Source organism: Thamnophis elegans, chromosome 2 (assembly GCF_009769535.1).
Source record: "Thamnophis elegans isolate rThaEle1 chromosome 2, rThaEle1.pri, whole genome shotgun sequence".
Taxonomy (NCBI): Eukaryota; Metazoa; Chordata; class Lepidosauria; order Squamata; family Colubridae; genus Thamnophis; species Thamnophis elegans.
In genome coordinates this window covers 85,498,349-85,513,387 of record NC_045542.1, presented here as the reverse complement: position 1 = coordinate 85,513,387, position 15,039 = coordinate 85,498,349, and the positions used below count along the sequence as shown (strand labels likewise).

The following is a 15,039-nucleotide window of genomic DNA, read 5'->3' as shown; positions in this document are numbered from 1 at the left end:
TTTATGGTAGTTTCTTCTTCAAATGACTCAGTGGAAGTCATTCCTTTATAGGATGGTGTAAAACATTTCCTCATATTTTTAAAAAACAAATACAAACATGCCTTCTTCTACTCTACTAGGGATCTTTGCAAATTTCTTCTTGGGGGGGGGGGGGCGGGGGACCTTGTAACCAGGATTCCAGCCTGTTCTTTTCTGTACCACCTACCCTCACTCTACCTGTCAAATAAACAAATAGAATTAGCCATGAAGAACTTGTATCTCAAAGGAAGGTATAATCATATGATAGTTCTAAAGAATAATAAGATTGCTTGAAACTTTCCTTAATCATTTGGATATGGCATTACTTAGTAAACTGAACAGAGGATGATATTCTCAGTGTTGCCCTCCTCCACTATTGACACTACTTATGACTGTTGTGCCCTTTCCTGACAAAACTACTGACGTACCTTGCTGCCACATGATTACACACAGCATATTATTGGTGGAAATTCGCTACTGGTTTATGTATCTATGCCAAATGAAAGAATCAGAATGTGACTGGTTAACACCTGTGCCTTGCATGAAGAAAGGACTAGATTCAATCCATCTTCCAACAGTATTAAGGAAGACATTTGTCCAAAATGTCTGGAGGGCCATCAGTCTGTAGAAACAATCTGAAGGTTTAGGGACTAATGACCTAGTGCATTGATGGCAAACCATTTTTGGCTGCAGTGCCAAAAGCGGGGGGAGCACGCCGGCGTTCCACACCCATAATGCTATGCGCGCACGCCGCCCCCCCCCACCACCATTTATGAGGATCTATACATAGATCTATACATACACGTGATCAGCGATCATCAGCCCCCTGCTTTTGCTGTTTTTTTCACCTTCCCCAGGCTCCAGGGGCTTTCTAGGAAGCCTTCCCTGAAGGCTCCGGAGGTTGAAAATTGGCCCTACAGACAAACCAGAAGTCACCATTGCCAAATTCTGGGTTCCTCATAGGACCGTTTTTCGACTTCCGGAGCCTTCAGGAGGCTTCCCTGAAGGCTCCGGAGGGCCAAAAACAGCCCTATGAGCAAATCGGAAGTGACTTCCAGTTTGTTTGTAGGGCCGTTTTTCGCCTTCCAGAGCCTTCCTGAAGGCGATAAATGGTCCTATGAGCAAACCAGAAGTCTGTTCCCGAACTTCCGGTTTGCCCTAGAGACAAACTGGAAGCTTCCGGGGGGCAAAAAACAGCCTCAAAAGAAGGCCGGTCAGCTGGCCAGCACACGCATGCGTGCTGAGCAGCTGACAGGGCAACGCCTCATGTGCCCTGACAAATGGCTCCGCATGCTACCTATGGCACAGGTGCCATAGGTTCGCCTTCACAGACCTAGTGTATGTTTCTATAATACATAATTATAGTTCTCAATCCATCTTATATATATTTTCAGCCCCAGAAAAATATTGTTTTTCCATTTAACTTTAATCATTAATACGTTTAAGTTTAATCATTAATATGTTTAAGTTTAATCATTAATAAGGTTGGCCTGCATTGTCTCAGTGACTTGAAATTAAAAGTTTCCCAAATGTTTAGAATGGTGAGACCATTCCATGTAATATTCCAACTTCTACTTTATTTATAAGCCAAGTTGTGGAAAATCTATTTTTTAACAAATTGGGGGGACATTTGTCGAATTATCCCTAACAGAACACCAGTTGCCTTTGGAGTGGAGTATTTAAAAACAAGAGCCAGATAATACTTTCTCTGGTAATTAGAAGAGGGTCATCAGAGGGGTAGAGAAAGCAAAGGAAGCAATACCCAAAGTACCCTGCAAAATTGATTGAGTTGTCAGTATAAATTACATTTCAGGTGCCGGGGAAGTCGTAGACTAGCTGCATCTGTAGTTTAGAATTTAAATCCAAAGCATCAGAAGAACAACATAGAAAACTGGAGTGGCTTTATCATAATGGGATCACAACTGTCTGTAGCTGTACAGCCTGAAGTGGGACAATACTCTGGTTGGGGGTAGGAGGTGTTTGATAAATTCAGTGAAACAATGAATAAGATTCCTTCCACAGTCAGTCATAGAAATGCATTATTACAGCACTTTGCTGTTCCTGTCCTCTGAAGGGCCATAACGTAAACCAGGCACCTTGTTTACACAGTAGTTAATCCTTCAAAGAACGGAAAGAACAAGGCATTATAAAAATCTTTCCAGCACTAGGAATCTTATATCTTGTTTCAACACACACGGACACACAGAGACCAATTCAACGCTATATTAACAAAACAGCATTTACTAAAGCTTGTGGACTATTTTTTAAATTAATTCCATCTAACCTTTTCATTGTACACTATTTATTGACCTCTATTTTGAGAATCCCAGGAAACTCCAACACTTCAGAAAGCTGCAGTTTATGCAGTATGGATTATGAAAATGTGTACTGTATATTCAAATTTCCTGAAACCTGAGTAGAAATTGAAAACATAGTATCATTATAAAGTAAAAGATCATTATTGAATATGGATGAAATATTTCTTACAAAATCCATATGGTTCAATAAATGTTTCATGTGATGCTTGGATCTGTTCCTGTATATTATTTCATCAGTTGGTCTTTATTAATATGGTGCTTGTTATGCTTAATCTTGTTTTCACTCTCCTTCACCTCTTGGTTGCTTGCTTTTAACTCCATTTTTCTTTGGGAGAAATTTCAATTTATGCCTGTTTATTTCAGCCTACAGCAGTTTCCAAGCTGAACAGCAGGCCCTCTGCTGGAGAATAACAAAAAGAAGAGAAAGAGACCCAAGTAAAACTATTTTTAAAATCTCTTGCCATACCCAGACTTAGAAACTAACCTTCATTTTCAACAGGAGTTGTAAAAACATTGCAGCAATTAAGTACCTTGGAAATTAGAATTAGAAAGAGGAGGGCCAATAGAACAAGTTGATCAATTAAACTCTACTCCACTGAGAAGACAGAGCCTGTAAACAAAACTTTCCTGCCTTCAGAGATGAATCATTGGGGCAGTCTTTGGCTTTGTCTTCAACTTTTTAATCCAACTTTTGTCAAAAGTGTTGATGAATAATAACAGAAGAATAATGAAGAATGAAATACATTATTTTTTTTTGCCAGAATCACTGGGCGTTTTGTGATCAGTATTCTCTCTCAATGTCCTCATTCAGCAATACTTCCTAAAACATCTGTCTAGAAATTAGATTAACTGGCAGAATGGAGGCCAATTCCTTTACCTTCTCTCTACGGCCAGCACAGAGCCAACAGACTGGACAAGAGAGACCCAGGACAATCCTGAACTTAGTAGCCCCAAACATTTTCAGTTTGAATCGCCATCCCTGATAAAGGGATTTTATTAACAAGCACAAAGCCTAAATGTGCTTAGCCATACTCTTCCCTTGGTTACTTCTGATAACAGGAAGAATTTTGTCTCCCAAAACTCTCATTGCTGAATAAACTGCTAGTAGAAAAACTGTGCAAACTGAGTCACAAAACTAAGAAACCTGGTGCTAAATGTAACAGGGAAGTTCTCTCCTTTGTTTTCTTGATATACTTATTTTTACCAGCTACCCCAGTGGGATTTCCAATACCTTAGAATAGGGAAAACTCAAGTGTTTTTTGAGGAAGCCTCAGAAAATTCTCTTCTCCTCTCCTCCCACATTTCTCAGCTTCAAACATTCTTCATCCAATTAATCTTGCATAGGTTTTACTCAGTAACACAGAGGAAGTAGGTAACTGCTCAGAGGATTTCCCAGGTCTCCTTCCTCTTTCCTACAAGCTCTGAGTAGGATGGGTGAGTGGCCTACACCGAGGAGAAAAGAACACCAACTCAATGTAATGAATCTCTAATGAAAACTGCTTAGAATGTCAGAATTCGGTGTAGAACAGTCATTTTCGAACTCAACCATTTCACTAATGTTGCTGAAATGCAAATTAGTAGGCAGACAGAGACTGGTTTTTAATGCAAAAAAAATCTCATTAATATGCCAGCTTTTAAGATCAGTTACGGAATCCCAAAGGAGTTTGTAAGGCTTGGAAAATCAGCCTAAAAAAGAAGCACAAAGTGAGTTCCATCATAGGAGACATTTACACAGGCCCGAATTCCTGCTCCAGTTGTTATTCAGCTTGAAGCCACAAGATGTGGGCTATTTAGTTCTACTGGAGCAGAATCTAATTCTGCCGAGTGGGCAGATTAAAAGGTATTAGCCTGGTGGAGGTTCCAAGCTTAGTCCTGGCACCTCCTCTCACAATAGCTGGTGGTCATAAATGGCTTCTTCTTTTGCCTTGGGCCCAGGACAGCAGCTGCCAGCCAGGGAAGGCAGTATTGAATTTGCTGACTTTTTGATCCACAAATAATTTAGCCTCAGAATTAGAAGTGATGAACAATCTGGGGAAGGAGCCAGAATGCCAGCAATGTCTTGCTTTCATAAAAGTACCTTAATTAGATTGACCACCCCCATCCCTGAAATAGAAAAAGAAAAAATTGTCTGCTGGAAAACTCAAGTATTAAAGTGTTTCCCGTGGAGAACATACAATAATCTCTTCTACAACAGGAACCACTGAGAAAAAAACCTATTTAGTCAAGAATGGGAGAATCTCCTCTAACTGGGGATCTGCCCCCACCTTCCTTGGGGGTTCTCATTAGAAGAACAACTCCTTCGTTTGCTGGACCCAGTCCTCTTTTTTTAAACCAGGAATGATGGAAGATGCATTATGAGGACAATTGCTGAGTCCCAGCAGCTACATTTTAGAAACAGATAATGTACCTGTTGATTCTGTGAGCAGTCTGCAAATCCCTTCAGAAGATGACTAACACCTGCTCTGGGTTCATACTGCACATAATTTTAAAATAATTAGCTGGGTTTAAATGTCAACTATTAAGGCAGACTAGCCCCAAACCTACTCCTTCAGGCAGAGCAGAAAATTAGTGTTCCCAGTCTATTTAAGGGGAAGCAGGAATCAGGGAAATTATTATGAAAATGATAACATTTTCATTTAACAAGCTGCTGTTAGATATGACAGCCTATTATTAACATTCATGCCTTCCAAACAGCTACAGTATTACCTGTAGCAACAATTCTTTCTACCTAGTGAGATAGCCCTATTTTGTTGGCATATGGATTACCTATCTTTTGTTTTAATAGGGTTTTAGGCCCTAGTCAAGGATCTTCTGAATAAGCTATTTAGATCCCTTAATAACTTATCTATAGCTTCTGCCTGATTTAAAATAAGGTATTTCGAATAAGTATGCCCAAATTAGTTTGTACTTGACAGAAATTTTAGTCCCTGTTCCTCAAGTGGACTACTGCTTAAGTGGACATCACAGTGAACTCTCAAAAGGAAGCAGAGCTTTAAGGAATAGACATCTTCTAATTGTTAAGTCAGGAGTTCCTTCAAATCTTCTACTTTTTTCTCATTTTATTCTAGGCTGTTGATTATTGCTGCAGGTTTCCTTCTCACAGAGACACCACAACTTTCAAGAAAATGGACTTAAACATTTGTCTATTGGGCCTAACTAACTTTTCAAGGAAGAGAAACTCATTCCTATCAGGATCAATATCTACCAATCTTAATACTTCATTGTAACTTAACATTAATATCTAATGATTTATAATATTTCTATGGGGATAATGTCCATTATAAGCTATACATAAAAGGACAGGTATGAAATTTGCTATTATCCTTATTTTCCTTAACACTCAAAGGAAATATCTCACCTCTTCATTTTTAAAAGTGAACATTGGCTATATAAGCAGCTAACATATTTTACCGTGCAGAAGAGGTGCCATCTCTAAAAACAAATGTAACCAATTCACTTTCATTTAATAGATTAACATATTTAACCTTTGTGCATATGCATACACATGCACTGTAAAAAGTTCATTTAGAATCCTGGAAATTGGTTTTTTATTTTTAAGGAAGGAAGTTTTTTCTGATTATTGATAGAGAAAAATCCCGGTCTGCCAAAAAAACGTGATTAAGCAGATTTCAATTTGTTTTTCAATTCATGTGTTTACAATTTTTATCTTCGGTATCACACTTAAGACATTATACAGCTGAAGGTAACAATATAATATATAATGCCATGTCCATCAGCTGTGTGTGCACGTTTCATGGAAATGAAAAGCAAATTACAATCAGCTTGTATAACCAAACTATGCTGATGAACTGCACACAATTCCAAATATATGAGAGAAAGCTTTGGTGTTGGACAAGTTAATCTGTTGTAAAAGGCTTAAATTAATATATACATAATATTTGAATATTATGCCACTCATGTTTTATATCTACCAATAAAATAGATATGAATACATCAGACAGCAGCAACAAATTAAACACTACTTGAATAGTTGGAAAGGTTCCCATAGCGTTGAAACTCTTCAACTTTAGATTCATGTATTGTAATTTTAGATATAACAGCTGGGGTCTGCTAAAGCTGGGGTCTCTAACTCTTGGGCTGCGACTCATTTGGTTGCTGGGCAAGGGGGTGCATGCATGCAACTCCACTTCCGCAAGTGGCATGCACTTGCGCATGAAGCTTCATTTGCACAAGTGGTAGGTGCTCATGCACAAAGCTCCATTCGCCGCTCACACAAATGGAGTTTTATGCCTGTTACTCACACAAAACTATCACATCCCCTCTCCTTGGTCTGTCAAGCCGGAAAGGTTAGGGACCACTGTACTAAAGAACCCAATTCTAAGAGAAAAATATTATACTCAGAGCCAGACCATCTTGCCATTAATATTTTATGCATCCCAATACCACTAATGATAACTAAGTGCTGCACCTTCACTTTTTACACATTGTTTCCAATATCTCTAAGATCTCTAGATTTCAATTTCCATTTAAACCTGATTTTGTCAATAAAATATATTGGGGAGGGAGGTCCAGGAGACAGTAAACCAATGGATTCACCTCAGTGTCACAGATGTGTTTATTGTATTATCATCAACCGTATCATTCTTCTGGACTAAGTGGAAGACACATAGTAATTTCAATCACTTTCACGTGACTTTTTACAATATATGGTCCATCTTTTTCCTGTATTATTTACTTCTAACCTTTGATGACAGGAAGTTCTGTATTTCTTCTTTCCTCCGTTTAGCAAAAGGAATGATGGAGGCAATATTTGAGATCTTGTAACAGCAACAGATAACACAGTATAAGGGCCTAAATACTAAAGCTGAATCCTGGCCAGATTTCCAAAATTTGATTACATATGCAACTCAGAGTGGATATTACATAGCCTCTATATGTTGATGAGCTAGTATAATTCTAAGGAACTCCAGTCTGCATGGTCAGTAGAGAGAACTTAGAGCAACTTTATTGTTACTTTGAATGTACATTAATCGACATACATTAAAATTAAATTTCATTGCATACAGCTCTCAAAGGGTCATCACCTCCAATATACACTACATAAACATAACAAAATAAATAAATAAAAAGTATGCATATACCCACATATAATATATGCATTGGATAGGGAGCTGCTATGGAAATGTTTCCTAATTGTTAGTTCAAATACAGGTGGAAGACTGCAAATTGGGTCACAACGTCTAGATCTCGCAATATGAAGTACATCTTGCCAAGACCTGAACTTCAGGATAGTTTCTGAACGAGTGACAGGGTTGACCTTTTCAGGCACAAATGACACAATGGCTGACTCACATGAGCCTTCTCCAAAGTTAATATTTGCCATCTCAAAACTTTTTTCAAGTGCTCTCTGATGAATATAGATAGGCAGTAACCGGAGGGTCTTCTCTATTGTGGCGTCCTGCATTTGGATTGGTCTTCTCAGGTAGGTTCAGTGTGAGAATTGGCCAGCCTGATTTCAGTATCAGACTAAGACTTTCTAATTGCTTATTTTTCTAGTCTATCAGCTAGTTGGTTTTAATCTAGTAGTTTTTACTACACTCCACGGTTTTTGTAGTTTCATTTTATAGTCTTCTGCTATATTGTGCAATTATATTTATGTTTTTATCATTGTTGCATTTGTTTTATGATTTCCAAAGCTACCCTGAGACTTCAATGCCTGCAAGTAAGCATATAAATCTTTACATAAATAATCATAGGATGAAAATGTCATTCTGAGAGATATTGTTTGACATCATTCAGCAATCTATAATCTCTTTTTAGAGCTTCCCATGTTAATCCCAGAAGCCATGCACCTTCCATCTAAAATCAAGAGTTTTTGCTAACTAAAGAATAGCTGTTAGAGGAATTTGCCCAACCATACTAGGGAAAAGTACAAAGAATTAACATAAGAATGTACAATAAAGCATCTTCCAGAGGTTACAGCCAGACTAGACTCAAATTATTCTACTTCCACACATTATGCAAAGACCAAGATATCAGGAGAAACTCCAAGGCTGGAAAAGGTAGACGGAAAGAAGAGGATGACAAAGTGGATGGACTAAATTACAATGGTGATGAATGAACTATTAGAAGACCTGAAAGACCCGTATATAGGGATGAATTGTCATGGAGAAAATCTATCTATATGGTCACTAAAACTCAACCACAACCTGATGGTACATAATCAATCAAAGATGGTACAACCACTATATCCCGAATTTTCAGTATGTTAAATATGGGTCATGGGAATTAAGGCTGCAGTGAGATCTGGATGATAACATATTGCTCAGTTCAGCTTTAATGGATTCTATCATTATAAGAGCATGCTTTGTTTTTATTGAGGGATTTAATACATATTGATTGCTATTATTTTCATAGTGCTTTAGTAATGTTTGATGTTTTGATTCTATGAAGAACTTTTAATCTAAATTTCCCCAACCTGGAATCCTTCAGATGTGTTGGGATTGTAACTTCCAGAATTTCCAATCAGTATGCCTTTAGAGGGAATTTTCTCACTACAACTAGAGGGCATCAAAACTGGGGAATTCTGTTTTAATCTTTCTGAAATATAAAACAAGCTGTTTTGGTGACTTCAATAGCAAAGATATTTTCTGTATTTAAGATACCCATATTTATGATTCTAATTTCTCTTTTGCATTTTAACCATTATTTTTCTTAATTCTCTGACCAATCAAAAGTGTATTAAGTAAAAATGTAAATAATTAAGATACAGGGAGTCAGAAGCATTACAGACTGTGTTTAAATTAGAATAGCAATGAATAAATATAACTATGACAGCTTAGCTCACTATACAGAAAGTAACCATGTTACTTTGGAAAGTGATTGGTAGCAAAGGAGGATCAAGTTACTTCAAGATATTACATTTATTACCAAGAGTGCAAATTTCCAATTACTTAGTAAAGATTTTCAAAGATGGTGAACTCCACTAATAGCAGTGAGAAAAAAAAATATTTTCTGCTTCTATGGACAACTTTTAGCTGAAGAGGACACTTACTCTTAAAGGTTAACTGAAGCCCAGTATTGCTACTAGTAATTTCCTATTCTCCTCAATATTTATGCATACTTTATAGGTGTCTATGTTGGTATTCATCTTGACTCCGAAATAGGCAACATTGTTGGACCAGTGGACATATATCACAGTCAAATGGCTATGATAGACATGATGTGCAGTATCAATATAGGTCAAATGTTAACTCTCAGTCTTTTTTCAGGATGCTCCTTACCACCTTACCATAATTTATTTTTCTTGGCACATAAGCTGTCTCAAACTAAGTACTGAGTTGCACCCATCCATCATTTTTTTAAAATTTTCTAAGAATATCTAAAGAGCTTGTGAGATGATAAAGTGCACTGTCTTTTAAATAAAAAATATTTGAAACAAAACTGATATGCAGCATACTAAGATGATATCAACCTCTCATTATCAAAACATTCCAATTTCTTTTTCTTTCTTTTTTTATATTATTCTATGTTAACACTAGAAATTTAAGTGATAAATGTGGGTTGCTATCAAGGGAATACCTGTATTCCTATTTCATTCATTTTGACTTGATACCAAACAAAAAAAATAAACAGAAACTAAAGCCAACTTTTAGTTCCAAGAGACATGCCACGTTGACTAATATACTCAAAGACAGTTTCAACAGGTGCAACTTTTCTCATTATTGTATTAATGGTAAAATTCCTTCATGTTCTCTATACCAAAGTATCATAATAAGAGGATTAGTAACTACCTAAAGATACATTCTAATGATAATCTTATGGAACAAAATGAATAAATAAAACTAGGTTGTAAGAAGCAAGTTTTTCTTCTTGGTTTTAACTGATTTGATTATCAAAATTCAAGCTGAACTTTCTTACAGAAGAGCAAAACTAACATCTTTACACACTTTTCCACTAAGTGTCAATTATGCTTCCACTTAAGTACCCAGGAAGTGTTTAAAAGTCAAGAATTCTTAGCACCAATGATAGACTGAGCAAATAGTACTGTATTCAATTAACACCCAAAAGCCTTAACTTTTAAGTTTGATCTTATTTTTGGTAAGTTTGGTGTTATTTTTCAATAGACATTAGGTTTAATGACTCCTGAAGGAGCAACTTTTTTTTGCTAACCAAAGGCTACTGTGCATAAGATTAAGATCATTTATTAATAGAGTACATTCAAAGTTTGACTTTTTAAAAATGTGGCTAAGGACATTCAATCTCCACAAACTTAAACTTCAAATGCAATTTTCATAGACTAATTTCAATATATAGTTGTGTTTGTTTGATAGATCATTAAACTAAGAACTGTCTATTTCACTTAATATATTGATAATTTAATAGAATACGGACATTTTCTGTGTACATTTTTAAATTTTCAAGAGTAAAAAGTAAAGAGATGAATTCATATTCAAGACATAATAACAGTAATAACAAAAGAACTGTGGCAAAAGGAAGCAAAGATAGTACTAGGTGCCTTGCTACAATCTCACATCATTTGGAGCACTTCTTGAACACCATCAGCATTGCCAAAAATCACCATGAGTCAATTGCAAAACAGTTTTACTTGGAACAGCTTACATCCTGTAACAATACCTTTAACAACATCTAATAACATCATCTGCCTATCCCAGATTCTTGAGAAGGACTTTTGACAGGTGGATAATAATTCCAAATGCAATCAAACATCTGGCTGACTCTGACCAACCATAATAACACCATCAAATCATGTAAAGAAACAGTTTCTGGATACTGCTGAGGTTTTTTTCCCCCCCAGGAAAAAGGTTTTATTAATTAAACTCTGAAGTAAGGAAGGAAAGTAAAATACTGAAATGAAAACAATGCTTGAAAAAAGCAGGAATAATAGAGTCTCGTTCTGAGGAATGGGATAATGATACGACAGGGAAAAGATAAGATAACCAAAGAAAGCTAGCTGAGGGACAAACAGACACAGGTAAGAAATTATTTTAGAACTATTTCTGAATAAAAAAACAATACACTAAGCAACATGTTAGATTCCTATTAAAGTATTCATAGTTCCTTGAAAAGAAGGAAAAATATGAGTGGTAAAAGGGTGGAGGGCATTAAGAATATGCAGGGCTGCCCAGTGAGTGCCAGTATGCTGCTCTCAAAGTCCACTGTGCTAGAATAGAAGGTATTATTGGAGCATCAAGGAGGGTTTAAGCTATCACCAGGGATTAGAAATGAGTCCCACTGGGGAAGACAGCACCAAGTGAGAATGTGAGCATTTCCATAAGATTTAAAAACAACACTGAGTGGTGACAAAAAATAAGTGGGTAGAAAAAAGTTTCTGGACAGAAGGTTCAAGAATTCAGAAACAGGACAAAAACTGCAGGTGAAATGAAGTTGACACAAAGTGTTGGGAAGAGGGGACAGGACAGAAGGAAATACTGGAAAGAAGAGACACGGTTACTAAATGATAAACTAGTGAGTTTTGCTAAGAAGAAAGGATAATACTCTTAAAAAGCAGTTCAACCTGGACTAATCTGATTGGGAATTATAAAAGGGGAAAGGTGTATTGGGGGAGGAGCAGATGCATGGGACAATTGGGAGCCACTTCTAGTTTCCAAGTCAGATTCTAACCCTTTACTGTCTTTCCTTTCTGAAATTCCCTGTTGAGAAGACTGAAGGTCCCACCAGCAACACCAGTTCCCCACAACAATCTGTCCAGAAAGCTGCCCATAGTTTGTGAGGGAGATCTAGGTGTCCCCTATGGCAGAAAAGGAGGTGTGAGCGAGGAGAAGGGAGAACAAGCTTCATCCCAAAATAGAAGAGGAAAAGCCTCCAACACACACACACACACACACACGCACATACAAATTTCACTCTCACCATCCTTCAGTTATCTCGCATCAGAAAAATGATGGGCAAGGGGGCGTTCGGGACAGGACCCATGACTAAGGGAGGCAAGTTCCCTTATAAAAAGGGACCATCTCCTCTTTTTGGTAGCAGGGAGCCTAAAGAAAAAGGCTGCCCACCCACCTCCCCAACAAAACGACAGGGAGGGAAGAGGAGGGAAGAGGGATGGCGGCAGGAGAAAACAGCAGAGCAGCAACGACGAGACGCTTTCGGAAGGAATGCCTACCGCAGGCAAAGTGCAAGCCTGTGAGGGAATGCAGGGAAGGGGGCAGGCAAACCGGGTGGAAGAAAACGCCTCCGAGAAGGGAGGAAAGAGCAGCCCGCGTATCCGCGGGCGGGCATAGAGGGGCGGGAGCGATTCGGTAGCAGAGATGCAAAAGATGAGACGCCCCCGAGCAGCCCTTTGGGAACAGAGAGAGTTTGAGAAGGTAAACAACAGCCACGCCCCCTACAGTCCTCAGCTCCACCGCGCAGCTCAATCGCAGCCGCTGCCTGTACATTTCCATTCCCGAATCTCTCTGGATCCCCCAGCGGCGTGACTCTCGTCCTCGCTCCCTCCCTCCCTCCCCCCCCTCCACCACCACGCAGCCCAGCCATCCTTCGCTAGGTTACGGCGCGGCTGCAAAAGCCATCAGCGCCCGAGAGAAGCTGATGCCATTCAAAGCCCCGTGGGGCTCTCCCACCCTGGCCGAAGACTGCGCTGCTTCTTCTGCTTGCCTCCTGGGCGCATTGTTTATGTCTGTTGCAGGAGCTTGGCAGGAACCCCACAACCTCAGCACGTGAGAGGAGCCGATCATGTGGGTGCACCAGCTTCAAGACAGGCAAATGCTCCAAAACGTGCTGCGTCTCAAACAAAAATGAAACTCCCGTCTCCTAACTGCCTCGCGATCCCCTTTTGCACGACTTGACACACACACACCCACGTTATTCCCCACATGCAACGCACATTGGGTTTTTTTTTAACCCTCCAACACCCCCCCCCCCTGTCCTGGGTTCATATTCTGGAACCCTATTTTAATTCTCAGTGTCCTCTCTTTCCCCGCCCTCCCCCCGTTGGTCTTAAACTGGCGAGTCCCTTTTCCCCCTCACCCCCTTAAGACCTTCTGGGGTTACCTCTGCCGCAGTCATTAATCCGAGGAACCGTTTCCCGAGGCTTCCGTTCCTTTAAAAAGTTGTTGTTTACATTCCTACCGCCTCCCTTTTAAAACATGACTGACCAACATGCGCAATCAATCTCTAAAAAACGCTGCACACCCCCCCCCCTTCCTTTGCAGGCAGTACAGTCAGGGAGCAGTAAAACAAATGCAAGGAGGTTAGGGAGAGAATAGAGAGAAGCCGCAAAACCCGGGGGGGGGGATGGAGTAATCCTCCACCCATTTTACCTTGGCTGGGAGAGAGCGTCCTCCCAAGAGTTGAGAATCTCCGTCGGGCTACCAGAGAGGGGTAAGCGAGAGATGCTCCAGAAATGGCAACGCTTACGGAATCTCCCTTTGCAAAGATCAGCCCGGTACCATTGCGGAAGGGGAGAACGACCCCTCCTCGTAGGATCCGAAGATGATACCCTCCTCTTTCAGGAGTAGATACAAAGTAACTCCATAGATGCATTTAAAAAAAAAATCCAAAGAATTGCTTCCAGCTGAGATGGCCGCTCTGTGCAAAATCCAGCAAGCCCTGCGTGCGTGTTTCTGTTTCTTTTTTAAAAAAAAAAAATTCTAGACTTCTTTCCGGATCTTTGTGCAATTGCCCGAACGTCTGCGCCTAGGGTTTTTTTTAATTATTATTATTTAATCCCCTCGCTGGCGAAGAACGGACTTCTCCGAAGGATTGTATAAATGAAGACTGATGCTGGCGAGTTCGCCCCTCGCCCCCCTTCTCTCAATTTCTTCTTTTCTTGCTTGTTGTTTCCCCCTCCTGACGAGCAGCAGGTCCAGGTGCAGCTGCAGACGTGGGTCCCATCCCTGATTGTGCTCGGCATGTGTTGCCTCCCACCCCGGCGCACTCTTCGCCCACCCCCTCCCTCCCCTCTCCTTGTTTTCACCCCCCTCCGGTGCGCCGAGTCCCCATCTCTTGTCTTTCTGGTGCCCTGGGCAGCTGGAAAAGGCTCGGGTTGCACAGGCGGACTCGCTTTTCCCTCGCGCTCTCCCTCCCTCGCCTGCCCGGGTCACTTTCGCAACGATCTTCAGCCTCGCGCGCTCTCACAACAGTGGCGGCGGTGCATGCACAGATCACAAGAGCTGTAACACTTTCTTCGCTTCCTCCGCTTTTCATACGCACACACACACCCCCAACCCGGTCTCCTCTCTCGCGCCCCCCCCCCGCCGCCGCCGCGAGCGCTTTCACCTCCTCGAAGCTATGCAAAGGCGTAGCAGCTAAACCCGCTGCTGCTGCTGCAACCTTACGAAAAATAACCTTATACTTAACAAAATCTTTTGGCGCCATATTAATGACGTACTTCAAATTTGCCATTTCTTCCTGCGTCAAATAGACGCTTCTTACAAATAACAGATGAGGTGCAGAGCGGAGAGGGCGAGCGCAGGAGTGAGGGGGACGGGGTAAAAAAGGAGGGAGAAAGACCCTCGGACCGATTTTTTAAAAAAATAAAAACAAACCCCAAAACCTCTCAGGGGGGGCGGGGCGAGCGATCGCCTCCGAGTAAACGTGCACGAGGAGCGGGCAGGGGGCAAAGTAACCGGGGCGAAATGTAGATGGGAACGACATTTGGTCTCCCGCGGATCCCGAAGTTATTCAGCGGCGAGACGAACGGCGGTTTGTGGAGGGAAACGGTTCTCCGGGATCACCTTGGGCTGAGATTAAGCTGGCT

The 15,039-nt window shown here is 40.3% G+C and overlaps 1 protein-coding gene across 6 annotated transcripts in view; it reads right to left on the bottom strand.

Moving 5' to 3' along the window:
* Positions 1 to 14,511, bottom strand: part of JADE2 (jade family PHD finger 2) — a 196,641-nt gene extending 182,130 nt beyond the window's left edge. Inside the window, exons 1-3 of one of the 6 annotated variants that reach the window (XM_032211899.1) lie at positions 13,601 to 14,511; positions 3,568 to 3,779; positions 2,506 to 2,736 (exon numbers count right to left, since the gene is read on the bottom strand). In XM_032211899.1, coding sequence (XP_032067790.1) covers positions 2,506 to 2,535 — 30 coding nt within the window. In that variant the 5' untranslated portion in view covers positions 2,536 to 2,736; positions 3,568 to 3,779; positions 13,601 to 14,511. Of the gene's footprint in view, positions 1 to 2,302; positions 2,399 to 2,505; positions 2,821 to 3,567; positions 3,780 to 7,039; positions 7,402 to 13,331; positions 13,558 to 13,600 lie in introns of those variants that run through there. The other 5 variants (XM_032211900.1, XM_032211903.1, XM_032211902.1 and 2 more) reach the window with 5 other exon arrangements.
* Between the last annotated feature and the right edge of the window lie 528 nt (positions 14,512 to 15,039).